Here is a 20,096-nt window from a genome sequence, read left to right on the forward strand (position 1 = left end):
CCCCATCACGAGCTTAGCAGTCCTGAAAAAAACTGAGGACTTGATGAGTTTTGTTCTTGACTTGATGAAATAATGTTTGTGGGCCAATTCAGATATACTCAGTCATGGTTGGAGTAAGGATTATCTGGCTTAGTGGAGAACAGGAGAGGTTGTGGGGTATGGGGTAAACTAAATGAGGTCATCCTTTTGGTCGTGAATGACAGAGAACTGGATTTACTTTGCCTAAATGTAGTCCTCTGGAAATCATATATTTAGATTAAAATAATTTCACAGATTCCAGTTACAGGCCATAGACATAGAGAGGCAGCTCCAAAGGGGATTCTTCTCAGACAGCTACCTCAGGGTGGGACAAAGCACTCCCTGCAGCAGCCTATTTCTCTCTGTCAGCTACAGAGCGAGTTTGAAGAACCAGCATATACAGGGTGTCTAACTTTCTGACAGCTAAAGCCAAATGAGAGCCTGTTTCCACCCCTAGAAGAACCCAGGTTTGTACTGAACTGAAATGATCCTTCCAAATCCTTCATTTAGGCTCTTTAGATCAAGAGGTAGTGGGCAGAAAAATACCGTAAGTTTCCTCCTGTGCAGAGATCCTATCAAGGGACATCTCGTTAAATGAGGCATCGCTTAAGCGTCAGGCACGATCGAACTACAGAAACACATTACGGTGTTTGAGGAAACAGCTGTTCACCCTGGCACTTAAGGAACTTGTAGATTGATTTGAGCAGCGTGTGCAATGAATATCCACGTGTCACAGGCAAAAATGAGCTACAAAACTACTTGTGCACATGAAGAGATTCCTTTACAACCTAGCCTTAGCCAGAGTTGTACGTGAGTCATAAATCATAGTTGAAGAGTGGCTGATGTCCAGAAGGTAGCTGGGGAGTACAGGCTGATGGTACCGGCGGCCGCGAAATGCAGCCCTCCGATGAGCAGATACGAGGCGTGAGGAGAAAGCAGTGCGATAGCCGCGAGTACTGTGCGGAACAACAGGAGCGAGCGTTGTGCCCTCCTGAGAGAAGCGGCACGGGAGACCGTGGGCCGGAGGGCAGGGGCTTTCTCTCGGCCGGCCGCGCCGGGGAGGACGCCTTGGGGGAGAACCCCCGCGTACCTGGGCAGCTACCGGGGCCGCTCTCCCGCCCTAGCGGCGCCCGCAGCGCTAGAAATACTCTGTCGATAATACGAAGAGGTGGCGGTGACGGGGGCTAAAACGCCGCCGAGGTTCACCGAGGGCAGGCCGGCCCCAGCCTCCAGCACGGGGGCCGGTGCCGGGCCCTGCGGCGGCTGGCGGGGAGCCGGCAAGGGCGGGGAGCCGGGGAGCGCGGCGGCGGGCAGGCGGCCGGCAGGAGGCCGGGGATGGCCCCGATCTGACAGGGAACCGGGAAGGCCCTGCTAGCAGCCCCGACGGGCCCCTCCGCACTAGCATGGCGGAAGCGGCCGGTCCTCGGACCTGGGCCCGCCGCGGACCCCGGCGGCGGCCGGCGAGAAGCGGCTGAGCCCCGGGGCGGTGGTGCCGCTTCCTGGATGTGGCGCGCGGCGGCGGAAGCGGCCCCCGTCCCCCTCCCGCCGCCGCCATCGCCGCCTGCCTCCTCCTCCTCCTCCTCCCCCTCCGCCTCCGCCACCGCGCTCCCCCCCCCCCCCCGCGGCCGGGTCCGCGCCGCTCGGGGCCCCGCCCATGAGGCGGCGGCGGCGGCGGTGGTGGTTGCGGCCGGGCCGTGGCTGGGGTTGGGGCCGGGGCCGGGGCCGGGGCCGGGGCCGGGGCCGGGGGCAGGCGCCTGCCCGAGGGGCGGCGGCGGGCCGGGGCTGAGGGCCCTGATGCGGCTGCGGCCGCTCCGCCGCCGGGAGAGGCGCCGGGCCCCATGCACCCCAGGTGAGCGCCCTCTCGTCCGCCGGGCCCGGGGGGCTAGGGGTCCGGGGGAGGCGGGCGGGACCGCGGCCGGGCGGGGGTGGGGGACGGGCACCTCGGGCCTTGCGGCGCCGGCGGGCACCGGGGCTGAGAGGCGAGGCGAGGACGGGAGGGGGTCCCTGGAGCGTTCAGCGCCTCCCGCAGGCCGCCAGGCTTGGCCCCGGTGCTTCGGCACCCCTCGGTCCAGGGTCGAGGGTGGGGGATCCCCTCCTCGGGCATCGCCGACCGCGTCAGGCACTTGGGCCGGGCTTGGGGGGTATGTCCCCGGGCCCCGCAAAGCCATCCCTGGAGGCAAGCGGGGCGGTTGGCAAGGGTGGGAGAGCGCGCGATGTGAAAACTGGGCAGAAGCGAGATGAAAGTCGTCGACTCTGTTTGTTTGTCCCAGACCTTTGGGGTTAACTTGCGTGAGTTTTGTGTATCTGGCCGTTTTTCCAGGGCGAGCGGTGCGTTGCGTTGCTGGAGTGGCAACCCAAGCTCCAGCTCTCCATCGGTACTGCAGAGCTCGGGCCTGCTGCTTGCAAAGGGTGCGTGAGAGGCCCGGGCCAGCATGGAGGCTGTTCGGTCTCATTGCCGGGGTTGTGACCGCCGTGGGGGCAGCCGGACTTTCTGGCCCTACGAACCGCTGATCGGAGCTGGTGTGTGGGCAGCGTGCAGGCCAGGCAGAGCTTGCAAAGTTGTTGACAAGGGGGAGGTGACTGTGTCTCCTTGGTGTCCCTGGCCCCGTGGACTGGTTCGGGCTGCACGTGTAGCTTGAGACCCCAGAGGACAGTTGTGCCACGAGCTGGCATGTTTTTTCCCAAGATTGGGGTTTTGGGTTGTTCAGCAGCCTGGCGGTTTCCACAGCTCTACAGCCGCTCGTGTGGTGTGTACCCGCTTGGGTAGCTTGTGAGGTGCAGGCACTCAAGAGCTATGGGTTGATTGCAATGAAATAACATCATCCACAGTACTAGTTTTTAACGTGATAGGAGCGTGTGCCATGTCTGCAAAACCAGACTGAGGCAATCTGTTAAAACTCTATACAATGGCTATTTTGCAGAGGTGACTTTTGTCGCTATTGGCCTTGTTCAAACTGGTGGTTAATTAGATGTTTTGTGTCCAATACCAGTTTTAAGTGATCTTCCCCCCTCTTCTTCCCTGACTTTGGTTTTTGAACATGAACGTGGTGCCCAGAAATCAAGATATATAAATCAGATGCCGTTGTCCCAGTAATTGTGACATTCAGCTTGCAAATTGATCTGTGTTCACAATACTTTAATCACAATGGATATGACTACAAGAAGTGAGACTTTGTTTTCTGGATGGCAAGGAAGAAGAAGCTGTGGTCTGGTTTGTCTTTTTGAACTGGCTTTTTAATCCTGGTTATTGCTATCTAATGTGATCAATATGTATTGATCGTGATACAGTCACAGTGTTAGTGGTTGATGTGCTTTATGCTTAGCTTTCTACTGCAGTGTTTTTACGTGTCAATATCTGATTTTAGGTTTGTTTACTCAGCCCTTCCTCACCACAGTAGTCAGTAATCAGGAATGTTCTTGCTTCTGTTTCTCTTCTTTCCCCGCCCCTCTCTGTTCCCTGTTCCCCAGAATGAATGAAATGAACTTGAGTCCAGTAGGGATGGACCAGCTGACCTCATCCTCTGTGAGCAACACCCTGCCGGTCTCGGGGAGTCACTTGGGATTGGCAGCGTCACCCACTCACAACGCCCTACCAGCACCAGGTAATGGGGAGAGCTCCCAAAAAGGGTATTGCAGCTCATGCTCTGTGTTTTTCTGTCACAGGAATGTTCATAACTGTGTAGCAGTGCTTGCTCTGATAGCAAGTCATGTCTTTAGCAGATAATGAGTTGATGTAGTATTGGAGAAGGGTAGACCATAAACCATTGCTTATGTGGGCAAAGCAAAAGGGATATGTGCTTACCAGGCTTATGCCTTAATAGGAGTCTCATTTTGTTCTAATGGGTGGTTTGCACTTTGGGTGGGTGGGTGGTAGCAGAATCCTTTGAAATACGAACTGTAGCTGCAAATCTGTCTCCATCTCTGTCTGTCTTCTCTCACGTGAAAATAATGATTTTTGATTTCTAAAGCAAAACTGTTTCCCTAGCTCTTTTTTTCAGGGGGTTGCACAGACAAAAGTCCATTACAATTGTAAAGTAGAAGTGGGCCCTATGTAATGTATCCAAAAAAGATGTAGCTTTATTCAGGCATATCCCTCAGTGCTGTGATAACCGCGATCCTTTCTTTGAAGCTTGCCACCTTACTTTGAACAGTACCATATTGTACTTCCATAGGGAGCTCCTGCAGGATTAGTAACCTCTTTGTTAGCTTGTGTGTTCATAAGCTCAAGTAGTTCCATTGAATTTAAAGGGGCATTTTCTCTTGCAGGTTTGCCTGTTGCAATTCCAAACTTGGGCCCCTCCTTGAGTTCCTTGCCCTCTGCTCTGTCTCTCATGCTCCCAATGGGTATTGGGGATCGAGGAGTGATGTGTGGTATACCAGAGAGAAACTACACCCTACCTCCACCACCATACCCTCACCTGGAGAGCAGCTATTTCAGACACATCCTACCTGGTAAGTAGTCTGGTGCTGATGGATGGGAACAGAGAGAGAAATTCTTTTAAGAGCCACCTGTCCTGAAGCAGGCAAGACTGACTATTTTGCAGAGCTGTTAATTGCTGTTAATTGTTTGTCTGGAGTCTATCGTGTCACTAATGTTTATTTTCAGGCCTCTGTTTCTATGTATGTATATGAAGAGAATTGCAGGGTATTTTCTGCTTAAACCAAGCCTCTGGTCACTCTTCCTGCTGCTTTGTTTTTAAGATTAACAGAAAACAAAGCATGCCTGGTTTCTATCTTAAATCACTGTCATTTGAAAGCTGCTGCTTTTTTTTCTCCTGTAGTCTGAAGCACTACTTGATATGTGTGTGATGGTAGATTACAGTAGTTCAAAGCTCAAAAAGAGCAAGCCATGAGCTGAAGAGTTTGGGCTCTTTCCCACCCTTTTAGCCCATGGCATAGGTTTTCTTCATTTTTGTTTAAGGTTGGTTTCCAAAGGCCTAACATACTGATTTCTATCTTGATTCCTCTCTCGCATGTGTTTTAGAGTATAGATATAGAACTTTACATGTTAGTCTATGAAGACACAGAAATTCAAATTTTAAATGCAGTCCTTGTTTTGTTTTGTAGCTCAGATTGACAGGGTGGAAGTAGGTAGATAAAATTCCTCAAGGTCACCCAGTGAGTGTTGTTGGTTCAGCCTAGTTTAGGAAAAGAAATATAGCAGCCCAGATCTCATCAGCTACCTGATGACTAGTGGCTGAACTTGCCAGATGCCTAGCAGTAACCTTTCCTACCACATTACAAGTCTGTCCATTTTGTGGGCAAAGAATAGAGGAGGAGATGGTGCATTTGAGGACTGAAGGTATTTGTCATTCTTCTGAGCTGGAATAATTTATGCAGAAGTCTGCTTGATGTTGAGCCTGAGGTTTCACAGGATCTTTCCATCAGTCATCTTACTGCCTTCAAGGATCCTCCTTGTTTGAGCCAAGGGGCAGCATAGCATGCAGAAATATGTGATGCAGCTGATTAAATTAACTGTCCGTTTCTTGGCTTAGCCATTTTAGTGGGGTTACGCTGCAGAAAGAGTATCTGTGCTTGCATGCTTGTAGTAACAAACATGTCTGAGTGGAAAAATTTTACCGAGCAAATGGCTTATAGGGTTCATGGCCAAAAAGAAACACGCTGACTCAGATCTTGCAGAATCTGCAAAATCTGTCTCCGCTGGAAGTATTGTTTACTTGAATATGCTGATGTGTTTCCTCCAAAGATTTTTTTTTTTTAAACTTTGTCCAACAAGAGAAGTTGGTAGTATGTAAATACAGGTTAGTGTTTCCTTCTGTCTTAAGTTCCAAGGTTGTTTACATGGAGGATCTTTCCAGAACTACCAGAAAATATATTAGGGTTTCTGATTTAAATTTAACTGGACTATTGATTTAGGAGAAACAACATACTTTTCATCTGAAGAAAGAGAGCAGATGACTCATGATACCTTTGAGAGACCTTATCTTCTTTCTTCAGAATTGCAGTTGATGATCTCCGAGTTGGACAGTTGTGTGACTTACTCTTAAAGGAAGTAGTCATTGTTAAAACTAAAATACCAAAGCAAAAAGGGTGTGTCCTGGAGAACTGTTTCTGCTTCTCCTAGCAAAGGTGAATGAGGGATTATCAAATGTTAGATTCCACTAGCAGTCCTTCATCCTTTGTGAGCTATTTTTGAGAATGAAAAATTATGCCTAAAATGTGAAGAACCGCTTTTTGATTCAGTCTCTCTACTGAGGAGCCTAGGTTAGGTGCTGCCAGAAATGTGGCTGGTCAGAGCTTGACAAATAATAGAGACTTGCTCTGTTGGATGGAAGCTCTGTATTTGTTGTCAAATGATACTTTGACAAGAGTATTGGCTTGGTGTACGTTTCTGAGCCATGTACTAGAATTGGTGGTTTTTAATTGGACATAAGGTAAAGAGCATGATTTCAAGGATCTAGATCTTAATGTGCTATGCTGCGATGATGGGGTACTTTTGTTCAAGATTTGAAAACTGATGTCATCTCACTCTCTTCTCTGTCCCCCTGTCATTCCATCAGGTATCTTATCTTACTTGGCTGACAGACCTCCACCTCAGTACATCCATCCCAACACTATAAATGTTGATAGCAATCCGGCATTGTCAGTCTCCAGCAATCCCTCGGCCTTAGATCCCTACCAGCCCAGTGGAACCGTGGGGCTGGAACCAGGGATTGTGTCCATGGACTCCCGCACAGTGAACACGCATGGTGCTCAAAATCTGCATCCTAGTGACAGCCACGAGGTAGCACTGGATACTACAATCACTATGGAGAGCGTTTCAAGGGTAACCAGCCCCATCTCTACAGATGGGATGACCGAGGAGCTTACAATGGATGACGTAGCTGGGGATCATTCACAGATCCCAAATGGCTCCCGGAGCCATGAACCTTTAGCTGTAGATACAGTGGGGAGTAACTTGACGTCGGACGCTGTGGGACACGGCGGTGTCATTCCCATTCACGGTAGCACTTTGGAACTCCCTGTCGTCATGGAACCCGACCACATCGCCGGGCGGGTGACAGGAATATCGGACAGCACACTAAATGACTCCATGCATACTGTGGCCATGAGCACCAACTCTGTGAGTGTGGCGCTTTCTACCTCACACAACCTAGCTTCCCTGGACTCAGTAGCCTTGCACGAAGTGGGCCTCAGCCTCGAGCCGGTGGCGGTGTCTTCCATGAATCAAGAAGTAGCCATGGGGCCAAGTCACGTGGATGTGTCTGCAGACAATCTTGCCTTCGTACCATCCTCTCTGCAAATGGAAGACTCAAATTCAAACAAGGAGAACATGGCAACCTTGTTTACCATATGTGAGTGGGCATTTCCTGCTTTCTTGGAGTAGGGTTTGTTATGTAGCTGTTGTTGGGTGGGATGACGGGACTCTTGTTCCTAGTCTTACAGATTTCTGGTGAAAGAAAGTTATTTAACAAGTCCACGAAAGATGGAACATCTGCAGTGGCAGATTAACCTCGCTGAAACGGTGCTAGTTGGAAGTTGATGTAACAGGATGTTTCAGCATCGTTCTCTTTGTATCCATCTCCCGTGTTGCCCTGAAGTTGGCAGCTGAGTTCTTTGTGAACCTCTTGCCTTTTGTGGATATGCTGATATCCTTTGCAATGATACTTTTGTTTTTTAAAGACACATCACAGATGACTTTTCTTGCTCTGTTAGAAAACAACTACCACCACCACAAACCATACATTTCATCGAGTGGGTATAGTTGTTGAGTATGATGTTATGTGATTTTTGCAAAATTTTTACTAAACCATGAACAGTCATGAAAATGTTGTTCTCAACAGGACCTGCTGGAAAAAAGAGCAGAGAGGGAGGGATGTTTTAATATTTCTAATTATTCTCATCAAAGGACTTTAGTCCAGAGGTTAGTTGATCTCCTAGGAAGAGAGGAGTACTGGACATTGCACTCTCTCAATCCTGTCATCATTCAAGGAGTGGTGTTTGAGAACTGCAAAGTTCTTGTTTGCTGGGACAGAGATTTGAACTTCCACCCGCAGCATATCTGGCTTTCTGCCACTGAAGCGTAAGGCCAGCTTTTACATTCAGTTTTATTAGTGTGGCAGCACTGCTGATTGCTGCTCTTGCACACCATCTGGCCCTGCAACTGCCAGAGCCTTATGACAAGCTTTGCCTGCAAACATTTAAGATACGGAAAGAAATAGTGGCTTGGTTAGCAATGGGAGAGGTACAGTTTACTGCAAAGTGTCTAGTCAGACATTTGAGTTGAAACTTTTATTCTGTGGGGTAAAATGTAACTTAAAATTAGGTGCGTGTAGAACTATGATGAATTTAGAACTCCTAGAGGAAGAGTTTTACAGTTGATGCACTCAGAAGTTCTTACCAGCACCTGTTGCATGTTGAACAAATAATGATCAAAATACTATGATATGCAACATGCTTGTGGTGAAATCACTTCTCGTATTCACCTAAGTAAGATTTGATGTGCCAGCTTATTGTCACTACACTTAAAGTAGACCTAAGCTGTTTCCCAGGTGATGTTCCCCATTGGTAGGACATTATAACAGCTATTGCATGCCTAGAGCTTTCATGTGTTTGCAAAATAAATCTTTGACTTGGGAAGGTTTAAATCTTAACTTTTGTTGTTGTTTTTAAAATTCTCCTGAATAAAACATGAATTTCTGTCTAGACAGGTGACAGCGAGGAGGACGAGTTGTTTTGGATCCTTTTGGTGGTTTTTCCTCACTGAGAAGGCAGGGATTGGGGCCTTTTTCAGAAAACTTTTTACACTGTTCCTAAGTGGGAAGAAAAAGTGTGCCTTGCTACAGTGCTAAATGTTGGGAAACTTTTGATCATCTTTGCTTACAGTTCTGGGTAGCCAAATCAGAGATGTAATCCCTGGTGTTTTTGTGGTTTGATTGGGTTTGGGGTTTTTTTTGCATTATTTGGCAAGGGCAGAAATGGAAAGGAAACTGTATACTTCACTTGTATATGAATCCCTAAACCTTTCTGAGTGATAGTGTCACATGCTTAGAACTTGCTTTTCTTCCCTGGGGCTAGTCCATAGACCCATAGTGGTGTGTGCTAGGCAATGCTTAAAAACAACCTGTCTAGATAGTGTTTCTTGTTACTCAGGTCTGGTTGTTGTAGTTGCTGTACTGCTACGGTCTTTGTGCACATGAAGCAATTCTTATGTAGGATCTACCTAATAATTCTTCTGAGTACCTTCCTATCTGTAACAATTGTGTAGTTGCTTAAACTGTATTTTGTATGGGGTTGGATTCTGGTGCCCTGATGTATGAAAGGAGTGTCCCAAAAATCACTTCAAACAAATAGCAATGGAGCTGCTGTTCATGTCTGCTGAAGACTACTTCTGTGATAGGTCTTTTATACTGGAGTTGGGCCATCAAGAGGCCAAAGAGGGTCTTTGTGGAGATTCTGCTTACTTAGCTGAGCATCTTTTTTGAGAATGATTTATCAGGAGGGTGGTTGCTGAGTAGGTGTTGGTTGCTCCATTCATAGAAAATTAAAATGACATAGTTTTCCTAGATGAGAGCAGTATATGCTGTACTTTTTCCCAGATTTATTAGACGGAAGACTTTGAGTGGTTTATTTTTCAGCAGTACTTATGCTGAATGACAGATTGGGAAAAAGATGCTACTGATTCTTCTTGGGCTTTTGTTTTTGTTCCATTTGGTGGCATCCCATAGAGGTGTACTGTCTGAGTTTATTGCAGTAGGTCCTTCAAAAGCACCAGTGAGGTCAGGTTTTGCTGCCGTGAAGATTTGCATATTGTCTGAATGTAAATGGAGATAAGGGGATTTGTGTGTTCAAATTAGAAAAATTTTAGAAAGAAGACCTTACTGTTCTTTTGCATGAATATCGTTGAGGTGCTACATGCAAGAAAGCTCTTGTGTTCCCGGTAAACTCCAAAACCATAACCAGTTAGAAAGCGTTTGGTTGGGTATGGCTTGGATTTTTCTGCCAATAAAGGTCATGCCACTTGTGATCATGGAGAAAATGGCTCTTTCATCATCAGCATTACTGCCAGCTCTGGGCAGAGTACCATCAGTTTTGCAGTAGTTTTGATGAAGAGTGGGCTCGGTCCCATTGATAGATTGCACCTGTAGGGATAGTCTAGAGTCTAAATGATTAAGTTACCATCAGGGGGGCAGGTGGGGATGCTCATATTTGATCTGAATTGGATAGGAACAGTGACATGTTGGTGCCGATCTGACTGTATGGTTTGTATTCTTCTGAGCAAAGCTAGTAAAGCAGATGAGTTAAACCAGATAAGAAGCAGCCTTTGCCAGGAGCTGAGCTGAAACATATTGGTAGGGAGCTGACTGCACTGTGGGGGCTGTTGCATCTTTTTAATTCCTGTTGTTCCTTTTCCTCTATGCAGGGTGCACACTGTGTGACAAGGCATATCCATCGGACTGCCCAGATCACGGGCCTGTCACCTTTGTCCCTGACACCCCAATAGAGAGCCGAGCCAGGCTTTCTCTCCCTAAGCAGCTCGTCCTCCGGCAGTCAATCATGGGAGCTGAAGTGGGTAAGAATCAGATTACTATATATTTCTATGCAGCAATTTAAAATACACTCTGCCTGAACTGAAAAACTGTAGGGAATATAATGTGGGAAAGAAATACTGCAACAGAGAGGTGGTTTCCTCTTCTGTAATCACCCTGACTTACATTGCACAAGAGCTTCTTGTCCTCTGGTTGCTGCTTAGACTTCCGCTAGACGCTAGGGGTGCTGCCACAGAGCGTTACTGAAACGCTTGATAAGGTCAGGCACTAGGAAGGTATGGTGTTTATTGTTATTGTGTGCTAAACAGCCCAAGCACAGCTTTGATAAGGAAATGTTACAGCAGTTGGAGTTTGGGGGAAGGTAACAATTAGAAGTAGTGGAGGAGATTTCTGTCTGCTTGTTCATCAGCTTGGTTTGCTACCTGTGGGTCTTCTGGATACTCTTCATTGGAGAATCGATCACGAGTGCGTCTTGTTTTTCCCCCCCCCCTCCCATTTACATTTGGCATGTAGACTGTGACCTTGTCATTGGATATGGAGCTTGTTACTGTATTTCACACCATTGTCACCTGGAAATGGAAGAGCACAGTGCAATACCCTGAGGATCTGAAGGCTAGAGAAGAATGTGATTATTGGCTTGCTTAGCGATGCTGCTTGTTGAGAGTAGATTACATCTGTTCTTTTCAAGCTGCACTAGTTCCCAGTTTATTCCTAAAAGCTATTCAGTGTATTCATGTAGACCTATATATCTATATATATATATAAAAAAATGTTTAATAATAAATAATATACACGCAGGAATCCCTCTGCCCATGACAGAAATACAGCTGCCTCTGGGGAGAAATGCAGAAGCTGCTTAACAATGCCCAGCAACAATTCTGGAAATTCCTGGGGATTAGGTAGGCGAAATGTAGTTACTGAAACTAGTATTTTCTGCTTCTGCAGAAAGTGCCATGAAAACTTTTAATTGGTACAAGTGGCTAGGATCTTAGTTTTATAGCTTACTAAAAAGTAAATTACTTGCTTTTGACAAAAAAATAAAATAAAATTTATAATTAAAACAAAGCGGCTCCCAGTAGTGTCATGTGGTGGTGGTGGTTCTTGTCTCTGCCTTAGGTGTGTTTTACATGTGAAGTAGAGGCTTTGATGGTCTTTTGCCTAGATATTACCCCTGGAGCTTTATTTCATAAACCTCCTGCCTATTTGTTATGCATGATTAGTTAAGTAATTGATTTCTGCAGATTTTGGTCTTCTACTGATAGGTGTGTGGACACGAGAAACCATTCCTGTAAGGACTTGTTTTGGACCTTTGATCGGGCAGCAGAGCCATTCTCTGGAGGTGGCTGACTGGACAGACAAAGCAGCTAGTCACATCTGGAAGGTCAGTGGATGCTGTGGCTCAGAGGCTCTGCAGCATTGCCTTTATCTGGTGAAAGCCACTGCATGACACAGCAGCTTTAACGTTATCATCCTCGCCAAAAATAAAAATTAATGCAGTTTGATTGTTTAATACTTAATATCAGCATAGCAGAGTTGTATACCATGTGATATGCTGGTAATCAATCCTGAAGTACAATGAACTTCTTTAATGCCTTTTCTTTTAAAGGGCTGTATGTGGTTTCCTGGATTTGTGTGGAGTTGCAGCAGAGATTGTATATGCATTACTAGGCAGCATTTGTTTGTTTGTTTTGTGTCATTGTTTATCAAAAGTTCCCCCAGGTGATGAATGAATTGTTTCAGAAACCCTTTAAAGCTTTCTTTTTCACAACATTTCAGGTTCAGAAAGCAAAATTGATCTATATAAATAAAACATGTACTGCTTGCCCAGATATTATTCACAAGGCTTGGCTTGTAAGAAAAGCAGCCAAATGCATTCTGCTGGGAGCTAAAGCTGGTGTGTGGGAAGGATGCTGATAAACAGTTTTTCTAGCCTCCTGGGTAGCAGAGAGGTCAAGATTCCTGTGTGAAGGGGAAAGTAAGGAGTAGGAACAGGGCTTGTGGTCTTGGCAACGGCAACGGAGACCTCCTGGCTTGTTCTAGGTAAACACATCCTCTCTTAAAGAAAGAAGCTGGCTTTCACTGCATTTCTTGCTGTGTTTTGTCCTAAGATTGCATTTGTTTTTCCTGGTAGATCTATCACAATGGTGTCTTGGAGTTCTGCATCATTACAACTGATGAAAATGAATGTAACTGGATGATGTTTGTACGCAAAGCCAGGTGAGAACCACCTGTACTGTGCTAAGTAGCTGGGAGCCTGAGCTGCAGGCTCATAGGAGGCCATGTTGGAGAACATGCACTGCTGCACTGACTGTCCAGATGGGTAATGAGTCAGGACCAAGGGGACCTTTAGGAATTATCTAGGCATCTTGGACTGGTGGGGAGAATGAAACAGCACGCAGTGGAGAATGTTACGAGGGAATCAATATGTGTGCTGGAGTAAAACAGCCCCAAACCTACCCACCTACTTTGTTTCCCTTGTTCTAAAGCCTTAAACCAGGTTCTTTTTATATTAGCTTACTGTGTGTATTAGGTTGTTACTGCTTTCCCTCTGTCCCATTCCTTTTGGATACATCTATGAAGATGATGTTGATCGTCTTTTTTGATTTTAATACTTATTAGCAAAGTGTCCCTGGGTTCTTTTGGCCAAGTTCCAAGCTGTTACAGCTTGTAAGAGCTGTCCTTTCCAATCTTTCTGGAACTTGCAATGAAAACTGTTCAGACTGGCTTCAGTATTGCTCCACACATGGTCCACTGAGGAGGCTGAACCTTTTTATTGCTCTGTGACACAAACTAGCTTTCCCGTGCCATTCATTTCATTGCTTCCATATGCAGGAGTCAAGAGTTAATGCTTGATCTCCCATTGCAGTGGAGCAGAGCTTTTGCTGGTTTCAGATACCAGGAGCAAACATATGCAAGATACAGCTTCAGCAGATTAATTATCGCATCTTGGAAATGCTTCTCAAGAGTTATTTTTGAAGATAATTTTGCTTCAAGACTTTACTGATATTTATTTCTTCCTCATGTGTTCTCTGTTTCTTAAGGGGGTTAATATGAAAAATATTTTTTTTTTTTGCAATTTCTTAAGAGGTCATAAACTCTCTTCTCTCAGCCCACTCCAGTGTCTATTAATAATTTTCTCAGCAAGATATTGCAGTGGTGTGAAAAACATATTGTTTAGTGGAGCAGATTAGTTCTGAAGGTCCAGTTTTCCTTTCCTTTAACAAAGAAGGACAAAAGTGACAGGCATAAAAGTTTTTATAATGTGCTGACAAGCATTGAGGTTCTCTCATTACCTATTTACAGGAATTTCCTTCTTTAATTTTCCTCTCTCAAAAAGTCATTATTTCTGGAGGGCTCTTTTTCATAACTGTCGTTATTGCCATAGGAACCGGGAAGAGCAGAATCTGGTAGCTTATCCTCACGATGGAAAAATGTACTTTTGCACCTCTCGGGACATCCCACCTGAACACGAGCTTCTCTTTTACTACAGTCGGGACTATGCACGACAGCTTGGTAAGTAAGCGCTCATCTTTGTTGGCTTTGCCAGGGGTACTCAGCTTGAATTCCCTTTTAGTGCCATCTCTGGGCACTTGGGAGTGCATTATGTTCCTTCTCAGTTCCTAGTGGTGCATGTCATAGTTTCCTTTTACATTTCATGACTACAGAAGTACCATCGTTTAAAAGAAGTATTTCACTGTCTAATTTCACTGATCAGGAGTAAAAGATTGCAGTTTGAGAGAAGAAGAGTTGGTTTTCTTCTGTTCATCCATCTGCTGCTAAGGGAGTTTTGCTAGCTGGAGGTGTTCCTATCCTCCCGCACCATTTAGGATTCATGGAGCTGTGCTCAAAACCATTCCAAAGTTTAGCCTCCCAAGACATTTGAAATGGCCTACCTAAAAGAGCTGAAAAGCAAGCACCGGAGCTGAAAGGAGCGGGGGTGATAATCTCTGCAGCTGGCTTTGCTCCCACAGACAAAGCGTTAACATGGATCATGCTCATGCTCTGTTAGGCCTTGCTGTGCCTCATTAAGAGTGATGCTTTTGTGCCCAAAGGTGTCCCCGAACATCCGGACGTGCACATCTGTCACTGCGGAAAGGAATGCGCTTCCTATGCGGACTTCAAGGCCCATTTGAGCAGCCATATTCACAACCACCTCCCCAGTCAGGGGCACAGCAGCAGCCATGGACCAGGCCATGGCAAGGAAAGGAAGTGGAAGTGCTCCATGTGCCCGCAGGCTTTCATCTCCCCTTCCAAGCTTCATGTCCACTTCATGGGGCACATGGGCATGAAGCCGCACAAGTGCGATTTCTGTAGCAAAGCTTTCAGTGATCCTAGCAACTTACGGACACACCTCAAGATACACACAGGTAAGGGTTGGGGACTTACAGAGATGCCTCTGCTAGTAAAACATTGGGGCAGGACCTGTTCTCTGTGATCTTTTGGCCAGTTGGCAGGGCATAGCTTGTGCCCATAAATCCAAGCTTGTAGAAACAAAGAATAGTAGAATGTTTGGGGTTGGAAGGGACCTTTAAAAATCATGTAGTCCAGCCCCCCTGCCATGGGCAGGGATGCCTTTCACTAGATCAGGTCACTCAAAGCCCCGTCCAACCTGACCTTGAACACTTCCAATGGTGGGGCATCCACAGCTTCTCTGGGAAATGTGTTCCAGTGTCTCACTACCCTCATTGTAAAAAAAAAAAAAAAAAAAAAAAAAAAAAAAGTCTTTGTGTTCAATCTAAATCTATCCTCTTTCAGTTTAAAACCATTGCCCCATGCCCCATCACTACAGGCCTTAGTAAAAAGCCTCTGTCTTTGTTATAAGTTCCCTTTAAGTACTGAAAGGCTGCAATAAGGTATCAGTGGAGCCTTCTCTTCTCCAGGCTGAACAACCCCAACTCTTTCAGTCTTTCTTCATAGGAGAGGTGCTCCAGCCCTCTGATTGTTTTCATGGCCCTCCACTGGACCCACTCTAGCAGGCCCGTGTCTTTCTTGTACTGGAGACCTAGAACTGGATGCAGTACTCCAGCTGGGGTCTCACAAGAGCAGAATAGAGGGGAAGAATCACCTCCCTCGACCTCTTTCTGTAAGAATGGCAGCATCCTGACTGTCTATAGGAATGTTCTCTAGTGCATGCTGACCCAAACTAATGCCTGAGCACTGTCTAAGCACTAGTTGGCGTGGGATAGGACTGCGCTGGGTTCAGAGGTGTGGGTGCTTATGGAACGGTATGTAGACCTGTGTTCTGGCTGACTGTGCCGGTTCTAACAGGACTTGATGAGTTGAGGTTGATTACAGTTGGGAAGAAGTGTCGGCCTTCATCTGGGAGACACAAACCCTTTGCTCCCACACAGCAGATCCAGTGCTGGCAGCTATGATAAGACGAGGATTCCCTTCTACTCATGAGAAAAAGCTGCTGGGTCTGACAGCTTGTGGTGTGGACAGTCATCCACTTAAATATGGGGCTGAGATCTTTCCCCTCTTTCCTACTTGAATTATTTTTCATCTTAAGGAGATGGCACAAGACTAAAATTGGCAACCGTGTGGTCAGACTGATGTGGATAAGGCTCAGCTCTGTGACTCATCAAAACTTAAGTCTGAATATGCTGTTGACTTCTGTGGGCATTTCGGTATCGCTAGAGGCTTCGGGAATAATGGGGGAGTTGCCAGCAGATCAGTGAATTCAGCTGTGTGAGAAGAGAGGACGTAGCAAAAGGCATGGATTTAACACAGAGTGAGGATAGGGGAGAGGGTGAAGGTCAAGTACAGGCCAGCAATAGACAGCGTGGATATTTTTGCCTCCTTTTTTTTCAGCAAGGTTGAAATAACTATTGGGAATCACAGAATGCAAGTCACAAAGCTGGAAAGGGAATAAAACGGGGAGTTCAGGACACTTGAGTCAAGCATACGAAGCTGTGGGCTCAGTAGTGAGGAGTTTTAATAAACTGATCAAGTAGAAATGTGGTATACATGACCACAGAATACGCAGCAGGAAAGGGGTTCAAGTGGTATTCAGATGTAGCCTGAATTCAGTGGCACGCAGGGGTTTTGAACTATCTCTGGCAAAGAATAATGGAAGAACTACAGATAAGTGGAAAAATGGGATAAAATGTAGAAGTTACCAAAGAGCCAGTGAGCTTTGTACCTGTGTGTTTGTTAGATAAGCAAGCTTGTTTTTCTAGACAAAGGCAATGCAGCACATCAAATGTTGTTGAGCTCCAGTAAGGCATCAGATACAGTCCCTGTGGGAAATTAGTGGAGATGGGGAGGTACTCAGGTACAGTAACTAGATGGCTACCATGGTTACTATTAAAAAGGAGGCTACTGTTATTTTTACTCAAGAATTCATCATGGATAAGCCTAGTCTTCTTAAGTGTTTGAATCTCTTTGCTGGAAAATTTACAAGTCTGCTGGTGCTGTTTTGATATGCAGAACAGGGAGGCACACTTGACATAGACAAGAAGCAGAAAGTCTGTCTTACAGGAAAGGCTGACTGACCACAAGCACTGGAGGAAGAGGAGCCAGTAGTATTTAGAAGGACTAAGTGCAGAACTGTGTAGCACGTGAAGGGCTCAGTGGTTCAAAACAGTAGCACAAAGTGGTTTGTTTTATTTTTTTTTTTTTTTTCTTTGGTGGGGGATAAAGAGCTTTGGGAACGATGAGCTGAAGGCAAATGCCTGGTTTCTGCATAGCTAAATCTAGACTGTAACTAGGTAGGGCTTTTTGCTGAGTCTGAAGGAATTGTGGGAGGAAACAGGTCCAGTTCACAAAGAATCTGCCTTTCTTGAGGGTAAAATTTTATTCTTCAGAAGTGGTCAGGCTTGTTTGCTTACTGTATTTCTTGGAACACTGACTGTCAATTTGTGGGTATACATATGTAATCCTAGGTCAGAAGAATTACCGCTGTACCCTCTGCGACAAATCGTTCACCCAGAAGGCTCACCTGGAATCGCACATGGTCATCCACACAGGGGAGAAGAATCTGAAGTGCGATTACTGTGAAAAGCTCTTCATGCGGAGGCAGGACCTCAAGCAGCACGTACTCACTCACACGCAGTAAGTGATCTCACAGGGTGTGTTGGACTGGCCAGTGCAATAAATAATGAAGCTGAACAGCCCAGGAGAGACTCTCCAGTCTGCAAATAGTTTGGCCCAGGGGGTATAGGTCTCCCTCTCCCTTTGCAGCGGGGTAGGGCGCAGCCATTCCCAGCTCTTACCTCCTCCCCCAGTCTCATTCATGCACTTGGTCTCCTGCTCCTCCTACGGGGAGATGCCTACGGTCAGGGGAGATGCCCACGGTCAGGGTACATCCCCACCCCCAGGTCCTCCTCCAGGTACCTACAGGTCTCTCCCACCCCCCCGCGCTCTGCCAGGCCAGATCTTCTCTTCTGCTGTCAGAATCTCGCCCTCCTGTTTAGTTATTCCCAATCCAAGGTCCTCCCTTAAAGGCTGCTTGCCGAAAGCCAGGCCCTCTGCTTATTTCATTTTCAGCATCTGGTTCTTGTACTCACTTGGAATCGATTGCTGCTTCTGTCATGCTGCGTAGGAGACAGCGTAGCACAGCTCGCATGAGCAAGAGACAGGCAGACAGACAGACTTGCTTTGCTGCTTGTTCTAACAGCCAGAGCCAGGAGCACTACTCCTGGGAGGTGTTTTGCAAAGTCATGTACAGAATTTGACTGTTGCAGTCTGGTAAGTCTCAGCTTGGCATTTACAGACCAAGGGTTGGTAACACTCAGCAGCTTTGTTTTCTTTTACTTCCATACCCCTCCCCCCCACCCCCCATTTATGCAGGGTAGGGAGGAGGAAGACTAACCTTTCCACCATGGCAACACCTCTACCCTTGCCAAACCTTGGCGCTTAACCAGCCTTCGGTCTTACGCGAAAAACAAACAAACAAAACTCTTGATGACGTCTTTCTTCTTTAATTTATCAGCAGGAAAGAGAAACAGTTGGTTGCAAGCTAGCAGTCAATCCAAAAAGCCTGACTTCTGCCAGTGATATTGCTGGGGTGGCAGGGAGAGAAGAGGGGCTTTGTGTACATACTGTGTGAGAGAACACTGAGCAGTATTTACACTTGAGTGCTGCAGTAGTGCTGTTACTTCTGCTCTGCTTCTCCTTCAAGTATGTTGAAAGTAAGATTTAGGAGCAAGACTGACCCTTTCACCCTTTCTATCACCACCCCGCCACTATTTAATACAGGACCAGCTGCCTTGCAGCAGGAGCAAACCGTAACTTCTTCATCTCTTTCAGAGAACGGCAGATCAAGTGCCCCAAGTGTGACAAGCTGTTTCTGAGGACAAATCACCTGAAGAAGCATCTCAATTCACATGAAGGAAAGAGGGACTACGTCTGTGAAAAATGCTCCAAGGCTTATCTAACCAAGTATCACCTCACTCGCCACTTAAAAATATGTAAAGGCCCCACATCCAGCCTGTCAGCCCCAGAGGAGGAAGAGGAGGAGGATTCAGAGGAGGAATTAATAGACTCTATGAGGACTGAAGACTGTAGGATTAACAATGGAGTCTATTCAGCAGGTGATTCCCTCTCTGGACACAAATGAAGAGAAGAGAGGGGGAAATTTTCTCGGCTGTTAAAACTGGGGAAGGAAAAGAATAACTCATCCTTGTTTCCCCAGTCAACAGCATATGTGAAATGAGGCATTTTCCTCCTGTTTTGGTCTCCGCACTACCACCGCTTAATAAACTCTGTAGCCAAAACACTGAACAAGAATGGATCACGCACCTACAAGTAAACAGTTGCCAAGAAGGAAATATGAGGCAAGATTTTTTTCACGCGCACCGTGCATACGTCTTTTCCAAATCACTCAGATAATCCATCCAGTGTGGGGATACATGACCCACCTTGCATAGCCCTTGGAGTAAAGAGCCACAAACCAGAAATGTAGCCAGGTGGTTGCAGTGACCTGTAAGCCAACTGCCCTTAACTGCCAAAGCTATGACAATAAGAAAAACAAAAAAACAGTGGTGGCAGTCAGTGCATTTTCTTAAATAGTTTTTAACTGAGGGATGTAGTTTGGCACAGAGCAAAGGCTGTCTAACAATAAATTAAAAAAAAAAGGAAAAAAGCTTTGGTTAATTTAAAAAAAAAGTGCCCATGAAATCAGCATTTGCAGACAAGGCAATTACCCCACTACAAAAAAAAACACACCACAAAAATTGGGTTTTGGAGAACAGTTTTGCCTCTTCGCACGCTAGTTCACTAGAGTTCATTACTCACTAGTTCTCATTACCGGAGAATGTAAGCAGGTAAAGAGGTAAAGACTGTATAGACTCCGTGAGGAAGAGGCTTACAGATGATCAGTGTTTACAGTATATGTTACATCTTGTGCTGTAAACTTTTTGCCACCTAGAGCGATGGGAGGGTTTGCTGCTAATATTATTTATGGAATGAAGATGTATTTCATTCTGTTGTCTTCTTTAAAAAAATTAAAAAATGTGGCTCTTTTCTAATGTTCTTTTTTAATATTTACACATTCTGGAAAAAACATTTCTGATAATGGTGCTAAGAGAAACAACACCGCTCTTTCAGCCTCTGCCTCTCCCAAGC

The 20,096-nt window shown here is 46.1% G+C and overlaps 1 protein-coding gene across 1 annotated transcript; it reads left to right on the forward strand.

Moving 5' to 3' along the window:
• The first annotated feature begins 1,973 nt into the window (after positions 1-1,973).
• On the forward strand, positions 1,974-19,994 carry PRDM4 (PR/SET domain 4). Its single transcript, XM_064455770.1, is given in 11 exon segments — positions 1,974-3,477; positions 3,479-3,620; positions 4,285-4,470; positions 6,540-7,334; positions 10,403-10,552; positions 11,792-11,910; positions 12,661-12,746; positions 13,915-14,042; positions 14,582-14,896; positions 17,414-17,582; positions 18,780-19,994. Coding segments are annotated over 11 exon segments (2,448 nt in total). The 5' UTR covers positions 1,974-3,429; the 3' UTR covers positions 19,090-19,994.
• The last annotated feature ends 102 nt before the right edge of the window (positions 19,995-20,096 follow it).

The sequence above is a fragment of the Phalacrocorax carbo genome, chromosome 1 (assembly GCF_963921805.1).
Source record: "Phalacrocorax carbo chromosome 1, bPhaCar2.1, whole genome shotgun sequence".
In the NCBI taxonomy this organism is placed as follows: domain Eukaryota; kingdom Metazoa; phylum Chordata; class Aves; order Suliformes; family Phalacrocoracidae; genus Phalacrocorax; species Phalacrocorax carbo.